Raw genomic sequence first — 18,245 nt, 5'->3', positions numbered from 1 at the left:
ATGAAAAGCAAAGTAAAGTAAAGTAAAGTAAAGATGGTCCCTCTACCTCTCTGGAGAGTCCAGCTGGCAGAGACTCACCACCAGCTTTCTGTACAAGCAGCCCCAGCTCTACAGGGCACAGACCTCTGTGTTCTAACTCCACTTCTATCTGAGTGCTACCCCCTAGTGGGCTTGTAGCCTCCCTTTTAAGGAGCCACCCCTCTCTAGGTGCCACAGGCCTCACAGTTATGCTGGGGTGGGGCTGATTGTGTGCAGAGGAGCTTTTTAACTCCTCCCTGACCAGGGTGGGCACCTGCCCCACCACATACCCCACTATCTAAGATGGAGCTTGGACCCCCCACTCCACAGCTGATCTGGATTCCCCCACTTCCCATGAAAAGAAGTCCAACATTGCTGTGTTTTGCTCCAGCATGATGTTCTACCCTAACATTATAGGATTGGAGAGCAACGTACCACTGTATAGCATGGGTGTTCGTCTCTTTCTTTTTTTGAGCTGCTGAGGGGAGATGTGGCCCCTAATGAGGGGGAAAGGGTTACCCAGCAAATAATGTCTAAGAGACTCACGGCCCATTTGATGGCTAGCGCCTCTTTTTCAGTCACAGAGTGGGCCTTCTCCCTGGGGAACAGCTTCATACTCAGGTACATGACTGGGTGCTCCTCACGATTCACCTCCTGTGAGAGTACAGCACCAAGGCCTACATCTGAGGCATCCATCTGTAAAATGAACTCTTTTGAGAAATCCAGATTGAACAGGACTGGCTCCTGGTACAACCAGTTTTTCACAGTGTTGAAGGCCTTTTCACAGTTGTTGTTCCAGTGGATCTTCTTTGGACTCCCACCTTTTATTAGGTCTGTCGGAGGGGCCGCGATACTAGTGAAACCAGAGAGAAATTGCCTGCAATAGCCAGCTAGCCCAAGGAAGTGTCTTATCGTTTCTTTGTCTGAGTAATGAGACATACTACCAATGCCAGCACGCTATCTAGCAGCCTAAATTAAATTGACCTCTTCCTGCATTATAACCCAGATAAGATAAATAACTTCTTTATTTGCTAGTTTCCATTTGGCCAGATTGGCTGTGAGACCTGCTTCAGGCAAGGACTGGAGAACAGCTCCAGGTGGTCGCAGTATATAACGTCATCCAAATATGCAGCAGCATATTGCTGATGAGGCCTGAGTATCTTGTCCACTAAACATTGAAATATTGCGGCTTCTCTGTGTAAGCCAAAGGGCATTGTCTGGAAGTGGAAGAGCCTGAAGGGTGTTGAGAAGGCTGTTTTTTCTTGCAATGTGGGTTACAAGGGGATGTGCCAATACCCTTTTGTAAGCTCTAAAGTTCTGGCAGGCCCTACCTGTTCCAAAAGTTTGTCTACTTGTGGCATTGGGTATCCATCAAAAGTCAAAATCACATTAACTTTTCAGAAGTCTATGCAGAAGTGTGTTGAACCTTCAAGTTTTGGGACAAGCGTGATGGGACTTGGCCAGTCACTTTGGAACTCCTCGACTACCCTTGATCCAGTGTAGCCTGCATCTGCTCCTGAACAGTCTCCCACATCTTCTGTGATAATGGCCAAGGGGTCTCTCTATATCACTGACCCAGGACTGTCTCAATGTGGCAGTGTATCAGCTGGGCCTGACCTGGTGCAGAGGAAACTACACTGGAGAAGGCCTCAATAAGGGGTAAAACCTGAGCTCTTTGCTCAGACAGGAGTTCGGCACTTATCTGCACCTGTGCTGGCCTTGGGGAAATGGGTACTTGGAGCCCCAGCTCTGGCTCTGGCAGGTAAGAGTTATTAACATCCCCTCTCTGATTTTCCAATGCTTAAGCAGGTTCCCATGTTAGAGCCTAGGTTCTTTCTGCCTCCCAGGTAGGTGTCCACACTTTGGCGTACTTGTCCACACTTTGGCGTACTTGCAGTTCATAAGGGAGCATTCTCTTCAGATGTGTCCTGGTTGCCCACACGAGAAACAGGTCACCATGTTATGGTCTGGGCCCATTCTCTCATCTGAGGATTGCATTGCCTGTGGGAGGGGTCTGGCATCTAAGTCCATATTACCCCCTCTTGGTAGTACGGCTGGGGGCCAACCGCTCTGGCTAGAATCATAGAATATCAGGGTTGGAAGGGACCTCAGGAGGTCATCTAGTCAAACCCCCTGCTCAAAGCAGGACCAATCCCCGACTAAATCATCCCAGCCAGGGCTTTGTCAAGCCTGACCTTAAAAACCTCTAAGGAAGGAGATTCCACCACCTCCCTAGATAACCCATTCGGTGCTTCATCACCCTCCTAGTGAAACAGTGTTTCCTAATATCCAACCTAAACCTCCTCCACTGCAACTTGAGACCATTACTCCTTGTTCTGTCATCTGCTACCACTGAGAACAGCCTAGATCCATCCTCTTAGGAACCCCCTTTCAGGAACTTGAAAGCAGCTATCAAATCCCCCCTCATTCTTCTCTTCTGCAAACAAAATAATCCCAGTTCCCTCAGCCTCTCCTCATAAATAGAATCATAGAATCATAGAATATCAGGGTTGGAAGGGACCCCAGAAGGTCATCTAGTCCAACCCCCTGCTCGAAGCAGGACCAATTCCCAGTTAAATCATCCCAGCCAGGGCTTTGTCAAGCCTGACCTTAAAAACCTCTAAGGAAGGAGATTCTACCACCTCCCTAGGTAACGCATTCCAGTGTTTCACCACCCTCTTAGTGAAAAAGTTTTTCCTAATATCCAATCTAAACCTCCCCCATTGCAACTTGAGACCATTACTCCTCGTTCTGTCATCTGCTACCATTGAGAACAGTCTAGAGCCATCCTCTTTGGAACCCCCTTTCAGGTAGTTGAAAGCAGCTATCAAATCCCCCCTCATTCTTCTCTTCCGCAGACTAAACAATCCCAGCTCCCTCAGCCTCTCCTCATAAGTCATGTGCTCTAGACCCCAATCATTTTTGTTGCCCTTCGCTGGACTCTCTCCAATTTATCCACATCCTTCTTGTAGTGTGGGGCCCAAAACTGGACACAGTACTCCAGATGAGGCCTCACCAGTGTCGAATAGAGGGGAACGATCACGTCCCTCGATCTGCTCGCTATGCCCCTACTTATACATCCCAAAATGCCATTGGCCTTCTTGGCAACAAGGGCACACTGCTGACTCATATCCAGCTTCTCGTCCACTGTCACCCCTAGGTCCTTTTCCGCAGAACTGCTGCCTAGCCATTCGGTCCCTAGTCTGTAGCGGTGCATTGGATTCTTCCATCCTAAGTGCAGGACCCTGCACTTATCCTTATTGAACCTCATCAGATTTCTTTTGGCCCAATCCTCCAATTTGTCTAGGTCCTTCTGTATCCTATCCCTCCCCTCCAGCGTATCTACCACTCCTCCCAGTTTAGTATCATCCGCAAATTTGCTGAGAGTGCAATCCACACCATCCTCCAGATCATTTATGAAGATATTGAACAAAACCGGCCCCAGGACCGACCCCTGGGGCACTCCACTTGACACCGGCTGCCAACTAGACATGGAGCCATTGATCACTACCCGTTGAGCCCGACAATCTAGCCAGCTTTCTACCCACCTTATAGTGCATTCATCCAGCCCATACTTCCTTAACTTGCTGACAAGAATACTGTGGGAGACCGTGTCAAAAGCTTTGCTAAAGTCAAGAAACAATACATCCACTGCTTTCCCTTCATCCACAGAACCAGTAATCTCATCATAAAAGGCGATTAGATTAGTCAGGCATGACCTTCCCTTGGTGAATCCATGCTGACTGTTCCTGATCACTTTCCTCTCATGTAAGTGCTTCAGGATTGATTCTTTGAGGACCTGCTCCATGATTTTTCCAGGGACTGAGGTGAGGCTGACTGGCCTGTAGTTCCCAGGATCCTCCTTCTTCCCTTTTTTAAAGCTTACAAGAAGTGGAAGGTTGGACATATGACCAGGGAAGAGTATAAAAATATTGCTCGGGCATGTAGGAAAGATATCAGGAGGGCCAAATCGCACCTGGAGCTGCAGCTAGCAAGAGATGTCAAGAGTAACAAGAAGGGTTTCTTCAGGTATGTTGGCAAAAAGAAGAAAGCCAAGGAAAGTGTGGGCCCCTTACTGAATGAGGGAGGCAACCTAGTGACAGAGGATGTGGAAAAAGCTAATGTACTCAATGCTTTTTTTGCCTCTGTTTTCACTAACAAGGTCAGCTCCCAGACTGCTGCGCTGGGCATCACAGAATGGGGAAGAGATGGCCAGCCCTCTGTGGAGATAGAGGTGGTTAGGGACTATTTAGAAAAGCTGGACGTGCACAAGTCCATGGGGCCGGACGAGTTGCATCCGAGAGTGCTGAAGGAATTGGCGGCTGTGATTGCAGAGCCCTTGGCCATTATCTTTGAAAACTCGTGGCGAACGGGGGAAGTCCCGGATGACTGGAAAAAGGCTAATGTAGTGCCAATCTTTAAAAATCATGTGCTCCAGCCCCCTAATCATTTTTGTTGCCCTCCGCTGGACTCTTTCCAATTTTTCCACATCCTTCTTGTAGTGTGGGGCCCAAAACTGGACACACTACTCCAGATGAGGCCTCACCAATGCCAAAACGTTAGGTTTCATCTGGGCCCTTCCCAGGCTGTAGCTGTGACTTGCCCAGAGCCAGGGTGGTTATCCTAATTGCCAGGAGGCTGAAGACAAGGTACTTGTCCCTGACCAGCAGAGGGTGTTCTCCCCTGACTGGGCTTCACATCAGGCCAGGTCAGCATCTGCACTCCAGGTTTTCCGCTTCCCACTGTGTTTTGCCCAGCACAAATACATTCTGTGTTTAGCAAAGATGCCAAAAGACCGGGAAAGGCACACTGATATACATCTAAACAAGCTACATGCCCTAGTACTGCCTGGCTTGCATGAGGAAAATGTGACTAGCACAATCAGCTATGCAGCGCTCACATCTGCTAATCTCTTCCCGCTCAAGTAATCATTTTCATTCACGGAAAGATCTGACTTATACTATTTTTGGTACTGACCAAAGCAGAGCAAATCACTTTAAGTGTTAACCTTCACCACATGGAATCTTTAAGGAAATGCCAGCTCCCTCTATCCCCAACTCAGAGTTCATATTGATTTAAAGACCGAGCGTCTGGGGTGAGTTGGAATTGTTTAGGTAAGTCGGAAAGGTAGCAGATGGACAGAAAAAATGTGCTTATGGCTACAGCAGTAACCACATCTGGTGAAGCTTGAAGCTTTGCGACATTTCCAGAGCTTAAACTGTGCAGTTTGCTTGACCACAGCTGCTTGCACTGCTGTTTTGTGACAAAAAAAATAAAACCCACATTTTTACTTCACAGTGGAAAATACCAGATTGAAGAGCGTTCTCTTTGTAAAGTGCACACAGCACATACCGGGCCGGATTCTAACCTCACCTCTACCCATGGAACTCTCCTGACTTCAGCAGAGCGACTCTGGATTCGAACCAGTGTAAGGCTCCAATTCAATGAGGCAGTTATAAATAGGCAGGTGCATAAGTGTTCCGCTGAATCATTGTCTAAGTGAGGGAAGGATCCGGCCCATTGGTTTCAAGTGTTCTCAGTTTTTTTTAGGTAGCATCTGTGCTGCCCAGCACGATTCTGTGAGGGGAGATAGGCAGGAAATTAGGCTCTATGCAAAAATTAGAGGATAGTAGTAAGTGCCTTCCTTAGCAACTCAGGTATGGCTACACTGCACTCAAACGCCTGTGGCTGGCCCATGTCAGCTGACTCAGGCTTGTGGGGCTCTGGCTTTGAGGCTATAAAATTGCAGTTTAGACATCTGGACTCAGGCTGGAGCCTGGAGACTGGGCTCTGGGACCCTCCCGCCCCTGGGGTCCCAGCACCAGACTCCAGTCTGAGCCTGAATGTCTACACTGCAATTTTATAGCCCCACAGCCCCAGCCCTATGAGCCAGTCAGCTGATATGGGCCAGCCACTCAGCATATGTTACAGCATTGTTGCCTGTCTCTCTCACTGGCTAGTAGATTTCCCAACCATCTTTGCATGGTCTATGTGTCCCCAAGTACTACGGGGTGGTTTAATAGTGCAAAAGTTGAGCTTAAACTACCTACCCTCCCTCCTGAGGTTTCAACCCTGAAAGTTGCAACTTGGCACAGCTGTCAGAGGAAGATGCAATCTACAACGTATGCATGTAGGGTCTGGATAGGGTTTGATGGACAAAGTCTTGATTCTCCTGTCTAAAAAATAAATGCCACATGGTTTTTCCCCTGTGTCTTTAATCAAACTTTCTTCTCCTCAGACTTGTACAGCATGCTATGTAACACTTGGTTGTTGCTCTCCACCCCAGAGGTGGCTGCATGTAAACAGTGCTGTGTTCATATGTTCATGGAGTGCTTTGGGAGCCTTCAGGATGGAAAGTGCTCTATAAATGCACATCATTAATCTTACAGAATCAGGCCCTTAATCTATTTTTGTCTACAGACACCTCTGTTTTAAAAGGCTATTAACTCAAAGACCTCTTACTACTTTTGTCTTTATTTCAAAGTCTATAAAATTACTTCACTAGCTTATAAAAACCACAGTTTCCTATGACGTCATGAAAAGTTAGGTAGTAAAAGCAGCTTCCTGTTCAGAGTCACAGTGTATTTCTGCTTTTGCTGAAATTTCAGCTCTGAGAGGGGCTAAATCTGTACTGTAGACTACTACTGCACATTCCCTCACTCTCTCTCTATCCCATTCATTCATACAGGTGCTCAAAGCTCTGGGAGACTGAAGACACTTTGATCCTCCTTGCTCTGGAGCTAGACTCCTGAACCAGGCCTGCAGAATTCACAAGAACATAAGAACGTCCATACTGGGTCAGACCCATGGTCCATCTAGCCCAGTATCCTGTCTTCCGATAATGGCCAGTGCCAGATGCTTCAGAGGGAATGAACAGAACAGGGCAATTATTGCGTGATCCATCCCCTGTCGTCCAGTCCTAGCTTCTGGCAAAGTGCACGGAAGTCAATGGGAGTCATTCCACTAACTTTCATGGGCTTTCTGCCACACCCTATAGGTTCCAGTAGCACAGCTGCTAGTCTGGTTCTTCCTCACCAGCATTCTAAGGAAGTCAGTATGCTTTGGTTTGGCAAATCCAACATATTAAGTCCCCCAATTACCAGCTGTGCCTCAAATTTTAGTAGCCATGTTCTCATATGTCCAGCTGCATTAAAAGGCAATTCAGACATCAGCGGCTGAACATTTTTTACGTGTTAAAATACACGATAAAGGAGGCTCAAATCCCTTCCAAACCAAACATATTGGCCAAAAACTACCCAGGAAGGAAAAAACTGATTGTTGTCCAACACACTCCTCACCCCTCCATCTTGCAGGAAAGAAACTGAGAAAACAAACAGAGGTGTCTTGATCTCATCACCTTTACATCAAAGCTCCTTGTGAAGGGGTGTCTACATGCCACAAGGCCTGAATGGACATCAGACCGGTCGAGGGCTATTCCCCAGCTGTGGCCACAAGGAGGCGCCACAGCAGTCAGTAGGGAGCTCCCTGTCAAATTTCAGGCAGACGATCACCCCAATACAAGTGGAGTGGGAGAGGCTGTAGTAGAGAAGAAGTGAAGGGACAATGGAGCTGCTGTGTGCTTTGCTGAAGGCAAGTGCGCCCTCCCCAAGTGGACCCCAGAGTTACTGCTCTCGCTGAAGGCGACCAATAAACAGCAGAGCGGGATCCAGACTGTACTCAGACAGGGCGTGGAAAAGCAGCAGAGACAATGGGAGGCACAGGTGTACTTACAGGGTTAGTCGGTGAAGTTGGCAGAGGAGCAGGAATATTTATTCAGGATCCTGCAGGACACGAGCAGGGGCCTTAGGGGTCAGGAGTGGAAAGGAAGTTCTGGGGCCAGGAGGCCAGAAGTTCGGCCAAGGCAATGTTACGCCTTAGAAGAGAGTGCCCCTGCCAGTACAGAGATAAGAAGTCCTACCCTAAAGGAGGGAATGCAGGAAAATCCAGGGCATCCAACCTGTTGAGATAGCAGGGGCCGGGGGGATGGCCAGCATCTGTTTTTCCTGTGGGGAGCGAGGACATGTGAAGGGGCATTGCCATTACAAACAATAGAACTGTAGCTCAGGGAAAGGCAGCATCCCAACTAAGAGCCCGAAGAAAAGGTTAGTGGACCACAGCATGGGCACGGCTGCAGTAGAGAAGGGGGGTGTGAAGACAGAGGGGGAGAAGAAACTGAAAGACAGAGTCTCTTACAGATAAAGTTAAAGGATACAGGGACAAAGATGGAGGGAAACCAAAATACAGTGGACCCTTAGAGAAAGGGTGTGGGGAGAGTCTGTGGAGCAAGGGCAAAAGCTACCAGAGAAGTTAGTACCTGCAGAGCAAGCCTTGGAAGTGGCATCACAAGACTTAGAATTCTAGATAGAAAAGTTTCAGGATACCATGGAGGAGAAGAGTGGACTGCTTTTCTCATGGTAGGTGACCTGGAGCAAGAGCGAGATGACCTGGGGGCCAGCTTTGGCAACTCCAGGGGAGAAAGAAAAGGAGTACTTGTGGCACCTTAGAGACTAACCAACTTACGAAAGCTTATGCTCAAATAAATTGGTTAGTCTCTAAGGTGCCACAAGTACTCCTTTTCTTTTTGTGAATACAGACTAACACGGCTGTTACTCTGAATCCAGGAGAGAAGGCATCCTTACCCCGAAGGTATGTCATGGGGTGTCTACCCCACACAAGACCCGAGTGGGCATCAGGCTAGTCGAGAGCTATTCCCCAGACATGACCACAAGGAGGTGCCACAGCGGTGGGGGATGAACACCTGATACTCCCGCAGAAGTGAATTACTGGTGTGTTCTAAAATAGAGATTGAATTGCAGGTTAACAGAATCTCCACTATGGGTCTTGCTGATTAACTAGTGTATATGGCACCTGAGAATCTAATGGAAGGAACTGCTGCACGAAGGAGACTCTGCTTGTTCAAGGTATCATTTTAAACAACAATATTGCTTAGCACTCCTCATCTTCTAAGCTCTTTCTGAACTTGAATGAACCCTCACAATGCTCTTTGGATGTCGGTATCCCATTTTTATTTACATTTGGGACAAGGGAGGTACAAAGAGGCTAAGATCAAACAGCACCTAAATAAGGGGAACTGATTTTCAGAGGTATTTACTGTTGCTGAAAATCACCCCACTTATGTAGGGGTCTATTATTTATTTGTACTTCAGTACCATAAAAAGCTCTCCAATGTGCAGCATACAGGAGGACAAGGCCCCTTCCCCTTAAACCTGGGTGCCACAAAATGGCTGGAATCTGGCCACACCTGCTCTAAAGAGAAATCCCTCTGCAGGTATAAAGCTGATAGAGACATCTCCTATATCAACCATCCCCCGGTCAGCCCCCAGTAAGCGGGTAGGGTGGGAGAAGGAGGAGGTGGATGGCATGCTGCAAATTCTCATCTGGAATGTGGTCCTGTAGGGCCCTTTGTCAGCTATGGTAAGTTAAATTAGTGCCTAGGGGCAGGGGCCAGAGGTGCTGTGATTGCACAGTCAGGGAGAAGAAACTGGCTTGCTCTAGTTCCTGCTCCTCCCTGCACCAAGAAGATCTTGGTCCAGGAGAGAATCTGGCCCTAACCATGGAATTAACTGTGAGTACCTAACTTTAGTTACCCAAGTTTGAAAATGTTGGCTTAAATGACTTCTCCAATATCAGATAGGGAGTTAGTGTCAGCGTTAGGATTAGAATTGATGAGTTCCTGGTTCTCAGACCAATGCTCAGACCATACCCCTCTCCCTGAAACCTCTATTGTAGTACCTGTTTCATTTGTTTTAACATGTCTCTGGATTGATTGCTTCCAATAACCCTGAAGCTCACTCCTTTACATGCATATATTTTCTTTTTCCATTGTCTGTGTTCTTGGTTTTGGTCCATGAGCATTCAAAAGGCAAATCTATGTCTTTGCATTGGCTCCTTTAGCATCTTAAAAACTTCAGGCATATTGGATCTTAACTGTATTTTCTCAATGGATTGACCTCTGAGTGTCCTAATTATTCCTGTCTCAGTCCTTCCTCTGGACCTGTGCTAGTTCTTCAATGTCCTTTTTCCTGGTGCCCCACATTGGGTACAGCATACTAACTCTGATCTAAACATCCCTGAAAATAATAGAATCATTACTGCTGACTTGGGGCAATTTATTTTTTGACTGCAACACTACCTTGCACTAGGGATTTCATGGAAGTGACTCCTAATTGCCCAAGGTGGCTTAGAGGATTCTTGCTAAATATATATTTTCTCCTAAATCTAAATTTCCACAGTACCAGTCATCCATCAAGGCTCACAAAGTGCTACACAAACAGACGCACACACCTCCCTACATGAAGGTGATATCTACATGATAAATTGTGGAATTGTGATAAACTACATACATCATGCACCTTTGATGACCTCACTTACATTCTCCCCACTGATCCATCTGCACCAGGATTTAGTTTAACATTCCAAATCCCAGAGCAGGTTCAAAGAGCTGCCTTTTCTTTTTAACTAGCCGGCCAGAGAAATAGTTCCTCCTGCCCCCCACACCCAGAATTCCTCCTCTCTCCACTTCCAAAATTACATTGGTCCAAAGTAGGGCTGTCAAATGATTAAATAAAAATCACAATTAATTGTGAGATTAAAAATATAGTCATGATTAATTGCAGTTTTAATTGCACTATTAAACAATAGCCGAATACCAATTATTATTTGAATTATTTATTATAAATTTATTATAAATATTGTGGATGTTTTTCTACAATTTTCAAATAGATTGATTTCAATTATAACACAGAATACAACGTGTACAGTGCTCACTTATTTTTGATTACAAATATTTGCACTGTAAAAAAGATCAAAGAAATAGTGGTTTTCAATTCACCTCATACAGGTACTGTAGCGCAATCTCTTTATCGTGAAAGTGCCATTTAAAAATATAGATTTTTTTTAATATAACTGCACTCAAAAACAAAACAATGTAAAACTTTAGAGCCTACAAGTCCACTCAGTCCTACTTCTTGTTCAGCCAATCACTAAGACAAACAAGTTTGTTTACATTTACGGGAGATACTGCTACCTGCTTCTTATTTACAAGGTTACCTGAAAGCAGGACCGGCTCTAGACACCAGCAAAGCAAGCACGTGATTGGGGCAGCACAATTCCAGGGGCGGCATTCCCGCCAGCCTTTTTTTTTTGTTGTTGCTTGGGCAGTTGCGCTCTCGGAGTGGCAAATTTTTTGCTTGAGGTGGCAAAAAATCTTGAGCCGGCCCTGCCTGAAAGTGAGAACAGGCGGGTTCTGCTTGATAACGATCCAAAGCAGTGCAGAGTGACACACCTTCATTTGCATCATCTGAGTTAGATGCCACCAACAGAAGGCAGATTTTCTTTTTTTGGTGCTTCGGGTTCTGTAGTTTCTGCATTGGAGCGTTGCTCTTTTAATAATTCTGACAGCATATTCCACACCTTTTCCCTCTCAGATTTTGGAAGACACTTCAGATTTGTAAACCTTGGGTCAAGTGCTGTGGCTATCTTTAGAAATCTTATATTGGTACCTTCTTTGCGTTTTGTCAAATCTGCAGTGAAAGTGTTCTTAAATTGAACAACGTATGCTGGGTTATTATCCGAGACTGCCATAACATGAAATAGGTAGCAGAATGCAGGTAAAACCATGGAGCAGGAGACATACCATTCTCCCCCAAGGAGTTTAATCGCAAACTTACTTAATGCATTATTTTTTTAATGAGCATCATCAGCATGGAAGTATGTCCTCTGGAATGGTGGTCGAAACATGAAAGGGCATTCGAATGTTTTGCATATCTGGCACATAAATATCTTGCAACACTGGCTATAACAGTGCCGTGAAAACACCTGTTCAGGACTGCAATTAATCGCGACTATTTTTTTAAATCTAGTTCATTTGTTTTGCGCTAATTGCATGAGTTAACTGCGATTAATTGACTGCCCTAGTCCAAAGCTGAGATTGGACAATATTTAGTTTTAGTTTCAGGTTCAGGTCCAATAACTCACCATTCTCTAGAAATCTAAATGGGAAATGCTGTGCCATTGGAAAGTGGACATTCCCCACTTTCCAATGGGTAGTCTTCAGATATTAAGACCTTAAAAGAGAGACATCTTGATGTATATATTTCAGGTAGTTTTTAAGAGATCTTTATGGCTCCCTCAACATCTTTATGATTGGATTCTGGGAAACTAAGCCACCTGGCTTTACTAGTCGAGGGACACAAACAAAGTTTCTATATAATAGGTAAAAACTATATAAAATAGATTTTCTGTAAAATACCTGGCATGTATCAACACAAAATGCACAATGGCATGATGAATAATGCACACTGAAGAATAATGCCACCATCTGAAACTCATGCTGATTAAAGCTTTATCTCACACTACACCACTAAAGATTCCACATACATGTAATATCAGTATACGTACACACACACACACACATTATTTCACCCACCATTGCCTGACTTCTGGGTGGAGCACAAAAACTGTTAAACAGCACCCAGCAATTTAGGCCAGGAAGTGAAGAATGCTATATTTAGTTAATTCGGCAGTGGAAATTTCAATAAGCAGAATGTAATTAGTTGAACTAGAATGTGCACAGGAAGCTTAGGTTAATGCCCCCCAATTTTGTGAACAGAAATACTGGGCCCTCAGGAGCCACGCAGTGGCCATCAGGAGCTCAGTTCTGTTCATCTTCTCAAAGACAGACCATCTAGTCTCACAGGGTCTCCTAGTTAGTACCATGCTGAGGCATCGCTTCAACACTGAGTCAGAGGCAGGACTCCCTTCAGGATCACTTCCCAAATACTGACCAGAGACAGCCCTGCTTAGCTTGTGACACCTGATAAGATCACAAGCTGCAGTGACACAGGTGCAGATATGCTTTGTGTTTATCTAAAATTAACTTCATGAGGCATTTCCTGTCCAAACTCTTAACCCATCCATGGCAGATTTATTTTGATATCATCTCTTCTTTCCATCTTTATAGCAATCTTCTAAGTTTGGTCTTACGTACTAACACGTAAGTCTCGGTGGTGGTATTTTCTTTCCTATAAATCAGTGGTAGGCAACCTGCAGGAATGTGCTGGCCGCACGCGGCCCATCAGGGTAATCCACTGGCGGGCTGCAAGAGAGTTTATTTGCATTGACTGTCTGCAGGCACAGCCGCCCGCAGCTCCCTGTGGCCGCAGTTCTCTGTTCCCAGCCAATGGGAGCTGCGGGAAGTGGCAGCCAGCATGTCCCTGCAGGTTGCCCACCACCGCTATGAGTCATTTACAATCAGAATGGAAAACATTAATCTAGGCACTGCTTGCTTGCCCCCTTTCTCCACCATGACTTATAACATTTCACCATAGCAATTTATCTGTAACCATCAGACCAGTTCCTTCCTTCTCCATTCCGAGAAGATGCATCGCATGTGGTAGTTGGATACTTGAGTACTAGCTTACTAAGTGGAACTTTGGGCCTGGTCCAAAGCTCACTGGAGTTAATAGGAATCTTTCCATGGACTTCAGTGCGCTTTGGATCAGGACCCTGGTGAAATGAGGACTGCTGAGGGTTTTTTAACATAATATTACTTCTGTTTTTTAGTGCTGGTAAGATGTGCCCTACTGATTGGTCCTAGAGATTAGATCTTTGTTTAATTACACAACACACACAGCCCAGGCAGCACCACTGCTGGCTTTTTCAGTCCTCCTTTGCAACGTGTCTCAACTTGACCTGATGAGACAATCCTTCTAAAAGTTATAGCTCAAACAGAAATTATGGCCTTGATGCAGAAATTACTGGGTGAGGTTCTTTGGCCTGTGTTATGCAGCAAGTCACATTAGAAGATCATAATGGTCCCTTCTGACCTTAAAATCTATGAAACTATGAAGGTAATTCAGTTTCCAGATCATTCAGTTCTTGGCCACATGGGTACAAAGTTAGTGCCGGTTGTGATGGTGTGTTTTGTGCCAGGGCCAATTGTCACGAAGAAGTGGACTGAGACCATCAATTCATTTCACACAGAAAACTGAGTCACTGGAGAACTAAACTGGATGCAGATTGGTGACCCATAAGTGAAAACCTCCATAACTCATTCCAAGTCCCCATCCATCTATTTTCCAAAATGACGATTTAATATGGAAGTACTGCACGTTATGTTTCTCACTTAGCTCTTGTCTGCTCTCTTCATTATCTCCTCCAGAAATTTGCCAGATGTTGGAGTCAAAGCATGTAACTTTTTATGAAACCATGCTCCCTAGTTTTGATCAGCTCACATTTCTCCAGATGTTTTGTGATCTCATCACTTGTTAATTTTCCTAGGAACTTGCCTGACTCTAGGTCAGATTTACTGGTGTATAATTTCCTGGTTCCTCCTGTATCCCTTTCTTAAAGACTTTGATTAGGTTGGCTGCTATGCAGCTCCTAGCTACCCTTCTCCCCAGACATCTCTCTAAGGACCTATTAATCCAGTCTCTGGACCAGTAATCCCTTCAGCATCTCTCTCACATTTCTGGAAAAATGTCCATATTTACTGATTTAGATTACACAGGGCTGATTCTGATGCCATTTCTAGGGACTGATACTTTGTAAATTGCAAGTGCACTTGTGTGTGTTCCATATTCACACGGATACTGTAATTGTACACAGACGTTCTGCATATGACTGGCCTACTATGGATTTAGCCAGCCACCTGCGGACTCATGTACTGCATTGGTATATGCAATTAAGAAGATTGTTTGGTCAATTGCATATGCATTTCTTTATGCACAGAATTTTAAAAATCAGGTCCCTGTCCTTCACCAGAAACTCATCTTCCATCATATTAAAGTTGTTTTGAAAAATGTAAAATGCAGCTTTTTAATATTTTCCATAAACATTTTGTGATTTCTATGCTCTATTCCAGGGGTAGGCAACCTATGGCATGCGTGCCAAAGGCGGCACACGAGCTGATTTTCAGTGGCACTCACACTGCCCGGGTCCTGCCCACCAGTCGGGGGGGCTCCGCTGCCGGCCTGGGGTATTGTCTGCCGGCCCCCTGCCAGCCGGGGTTCCGTCCGCCGGCCCCGCTCAGCCCGCTGCCAGCCCCGGGTCACGGCCACTGGTCCCGGGGGCTCTGCTGCCGGCCTGGGGTTCCGGCCGCTGGCCCGGGGCTCTGCAGCCGCCCCCAGCTGTGGCCCTCTGGCCCCAGCCTGGGGCAGTGAGGGGTGCAGACAGGGCCAAAGGGGGCACAGCTCAGCATGGATCACATGGATTATTATTACTGGCACGCGAAACCTTAAATTAGAGTGAATAAATGAAGACTCGGCACTCCACTTCTGAAAGGTTGCCCACCCCTGCTCTATTCCATGTGGTTGTAATAGGAAATGAGTTGGGCACCACACATACAAGTTCTTAATTCTGTAGTGTGTCAGGCAAGAGGCCACAAATTATATATTATAAATATCACATTACAGGTCTTCAGGAATTGTGTGACAAATCGGAAGAGTTAGTGATACCAGGAATTTCCTAATATGGAAGTTACTGTCTACAAGTCGGGATTTATTGATAAGAAGGGGAGACTGTCAGTTGAAAAAAAAGTAAAATCAAATGTGTTCCTAATAAATCTAACCAATGCAAGTATCTGAACAAGATAGGGGAACACATTCACTTTGCATTATCCCTGAAAGCAGCTTTATTACGCTCCAAATCACTGTTGTGTGTTGTATTTACTTCCCCATGAAACTCTAAACTGAAAGCAAATCTTTCTGCTATGCAAACGTGGATCCTTTCAGCTGAGCTGAGAAAGAGATAAAGAGCCTAATTCATCTCATTTCTCGATAGCTGGCACCTTAACTATCATGGATGCAGGAAATATCTACAAAGTGCATATTTATTCCTTTACAACAGCATCTAATAAGTTGCCCTTTTGGGTCTCCACTGATCATCTGAATAACCAGTCTATTTGCTTTGTATCTTGTTACTGTGTAAACCTTGTCCTTTATTGTTTAGCATTAAGTTGAACGAAGTAATATGAAAAGTGAAATCTGGAACGGAAACAAACCTTGCTCATATGAATTGGGGAAACATTTTAATATTGCAAAGGCAAGATACCACGGTTAAAGAAAAGTCATTCAACCAGCTCTAAGGGCCAGAGTGTGGAGCCCTTGCTCACTTAGTGATCACTTCCCTACATGAATGAATCTACCAGTTTAAGTGGGAGTAAAAGTGTTCATCCATGTGAATAAAGGTTGCATAATCCAGCCTGAAGTATCTGGAGCCGGGATATACCCACAATGCTTAAAATCACAGCGATACTTCAAGAGCAGCGTTCCCCCAAACCTCCTCTCCACGTGTACACACATCTTTGTATCCCTTTGGCCACAAGCCACTGTTGGTGACATTAAGGGCAATTCCCCTCGCTTCTCGGGTCACACAATGGAACAAGGGTCTGCTGTTTGATAATGCAAGCGTATTTGTAGCCCTTCCTTGGCTGTCCCGATCCCGATTCTTCTACCACCCCCACCACCGGGATATCCGGGAGCCTTTGGCGATGGGAAACAGTAAAGGAGTGTGTCAGCCCGATAAGAGGCCCGCACAATACCTGGGACGTTATGGGTTTCCCTTTGGGTAACCGGAGGGGGCAGCAGTTATGTCATTTCCCCCTGATTGTTTTGCATAGGAAACAGGAATGCCCAGCTTCAGCGGGGACTTTTCAACAGAGCGGATACTTGGGTGGCTGCCAATCGGCCCTTGAAATTGGACTTCTTCCATATCCGAAGACCAGCTTGCTTACCTCCTCTTCGGGCTTGATCCTGCCAGGCGCGGAGCAGGCTGCCGCCCGGCCAGAAAAGCACCCGAGCGGGGCCCTAACTTTCCCGTGCCTGGCGTCTCGCCGGAGTCGGGGGCCTGCGCAGGTGCTTACGGTTAAGCGTGCACGAAAATGCAAAGCTGGATCAGAGCCGGAGTGAGCGGCATGTGGCAGAATTGGGCCCTGATTCATTGTTTCAGCATTTCGGTGAACTCAGACCAAGTCTGCTGGAAGAGATGTGCCCTGTTGGCACAAGCACGGGACTCCCCGGTGCACACTTTTTACAGCGGCAGCTCACCCTCTTGCTTCCCTCCCCAAATACCTGCCTTTGCTCCGCACATCACTTCCTCGCGTTTCGTTTCCATAGGCACCTGGGCGCTCAAGGAAGGGCAGAGCGCCCGGGTGAACCCGGCTGACAGCTGCCCCAGCTGCCTCTGAATGGAGCCGCGAGCCCTTTGTCCAAAAAAACCAAAAAAAGCAGCGAGCGACGCAAAATTCGTGTTCAAAACTTGCAGTGGCGAAAGGTTCGAGACTTACCCTGCGAGACCCCAGGCCCCCTCCGCTTCGGCCGGTGTTTTCATCATTACAGCGAACTGTGCGAGACTTTCTCTTTCAGAATGGCGTTAGATCTCCTTTGTGCAGACAGCAATCCCTTCCCATCCCTGGGCGAAGCCGCCGCATCCTGATGGTTTATTGCTGGGAAGATGGTGGTGGAGGCGATTTAATACCAATTTCTGCCTCAGTAGTACCAGGGGGACAGTGGACTAAGTACTGAAGTGAGAGAAAACCGCTTTTAGCCTCTCTTCTTTCTACTTCCTGTATTTATACGAACAGGGGATTTCAGGAAGAGGCAGTCCTTGGTGGTCAAGGGGGGGGGGTGTGCGGTTAATAAAGCCATTTTTAGTAGTGAACTTTGGCTCAGACTATGAGGAAGAAGGGCCCGGAATTGTTAATCTCTGGCAAGGGGGAAATCAATTTTGCAGACCGACAGGTATATCAGGGGCAGCAGAGCGCTTTGCAAAGGATTTTATAAGGCAATGCAAGGGCGGTAAGTCTCCTTCTACAAATTCCGAAAGCGGGTGTATTTGTATTGAGTGAGTAACTGGAACCAGATGGAGTCTGGAAACCTTTATGTTTACATAGGACCTGGGGGAAAGAGGCGTCTAGCACTGGAGAAGTACCGGTTTCAGAGTAGCAGCCGTGTTAGTCTGTATCCGCAAAAAGAAAAGAAGGACTTGTGGCACCTCAGAGACTAACCAATTTGTTTGAGCAGAAGCTTTGGTGAGCTACAGGCCACTTCATCGGATGCATGCAGTGGAAAATACAGTGGGGAGATTTATAAAGTACAGCTTTTCAACCAGGTCCCCACTGCCTGCAAAGGGTAATGAAGGGATGTTGATATTACAGTGAAGCTGCTAAGAGAACTACTGTCCTTGACATAAAAGCTCTACTCGGAGAG

General features: G+C 46.1%; 1 protein-coding gene across 1 annotated transcript in view; it reads right to left on the bottom strand.

The window, feature by feature from the left end:
- RIN3 (Ras and Rab interactor 3) overlaps positions 1 to 17,602 on the bottom strand; it is a 109,171-nt gene extending 91,569 nt beyond the window's left edge. Inside the window, exon 1 of the mRNA XM_074956141.1 lies at positions 17,324 to 17,602. Within this exon, the coding sequence (XP_074812242.1) occupies positions 17,324 to 17,370 (47 nt within the window). The 5' untranslated portion in view covers positions 17,371 to 17,602. The remainder of the gene's footprint in view (positions 1 to 17,323) is intronic.
- Between the last annotated feature and the right edge of the window lie 643 nt (positions 17,603 to 18,245).

This window comes from Natator depressus, chromosome 6, assembly GCF_965152275.1.
Source record: "Natator depressus isolate rNatDep1 chromosome 6, rNatDep2.hap1, whole genome shotgun sequence".
In the NCBI taxonomy this organism is placed as follows: Eukaryota; Metazoa; Chordata; order Testudines; family Cheloniidae; genus Natator; species Natator depressus.
The sequence above is the reverse complement of the archived record's forward strand: the minus strand, read 5'-3'. Positions and strand labels throughout refer to the sequence as shown.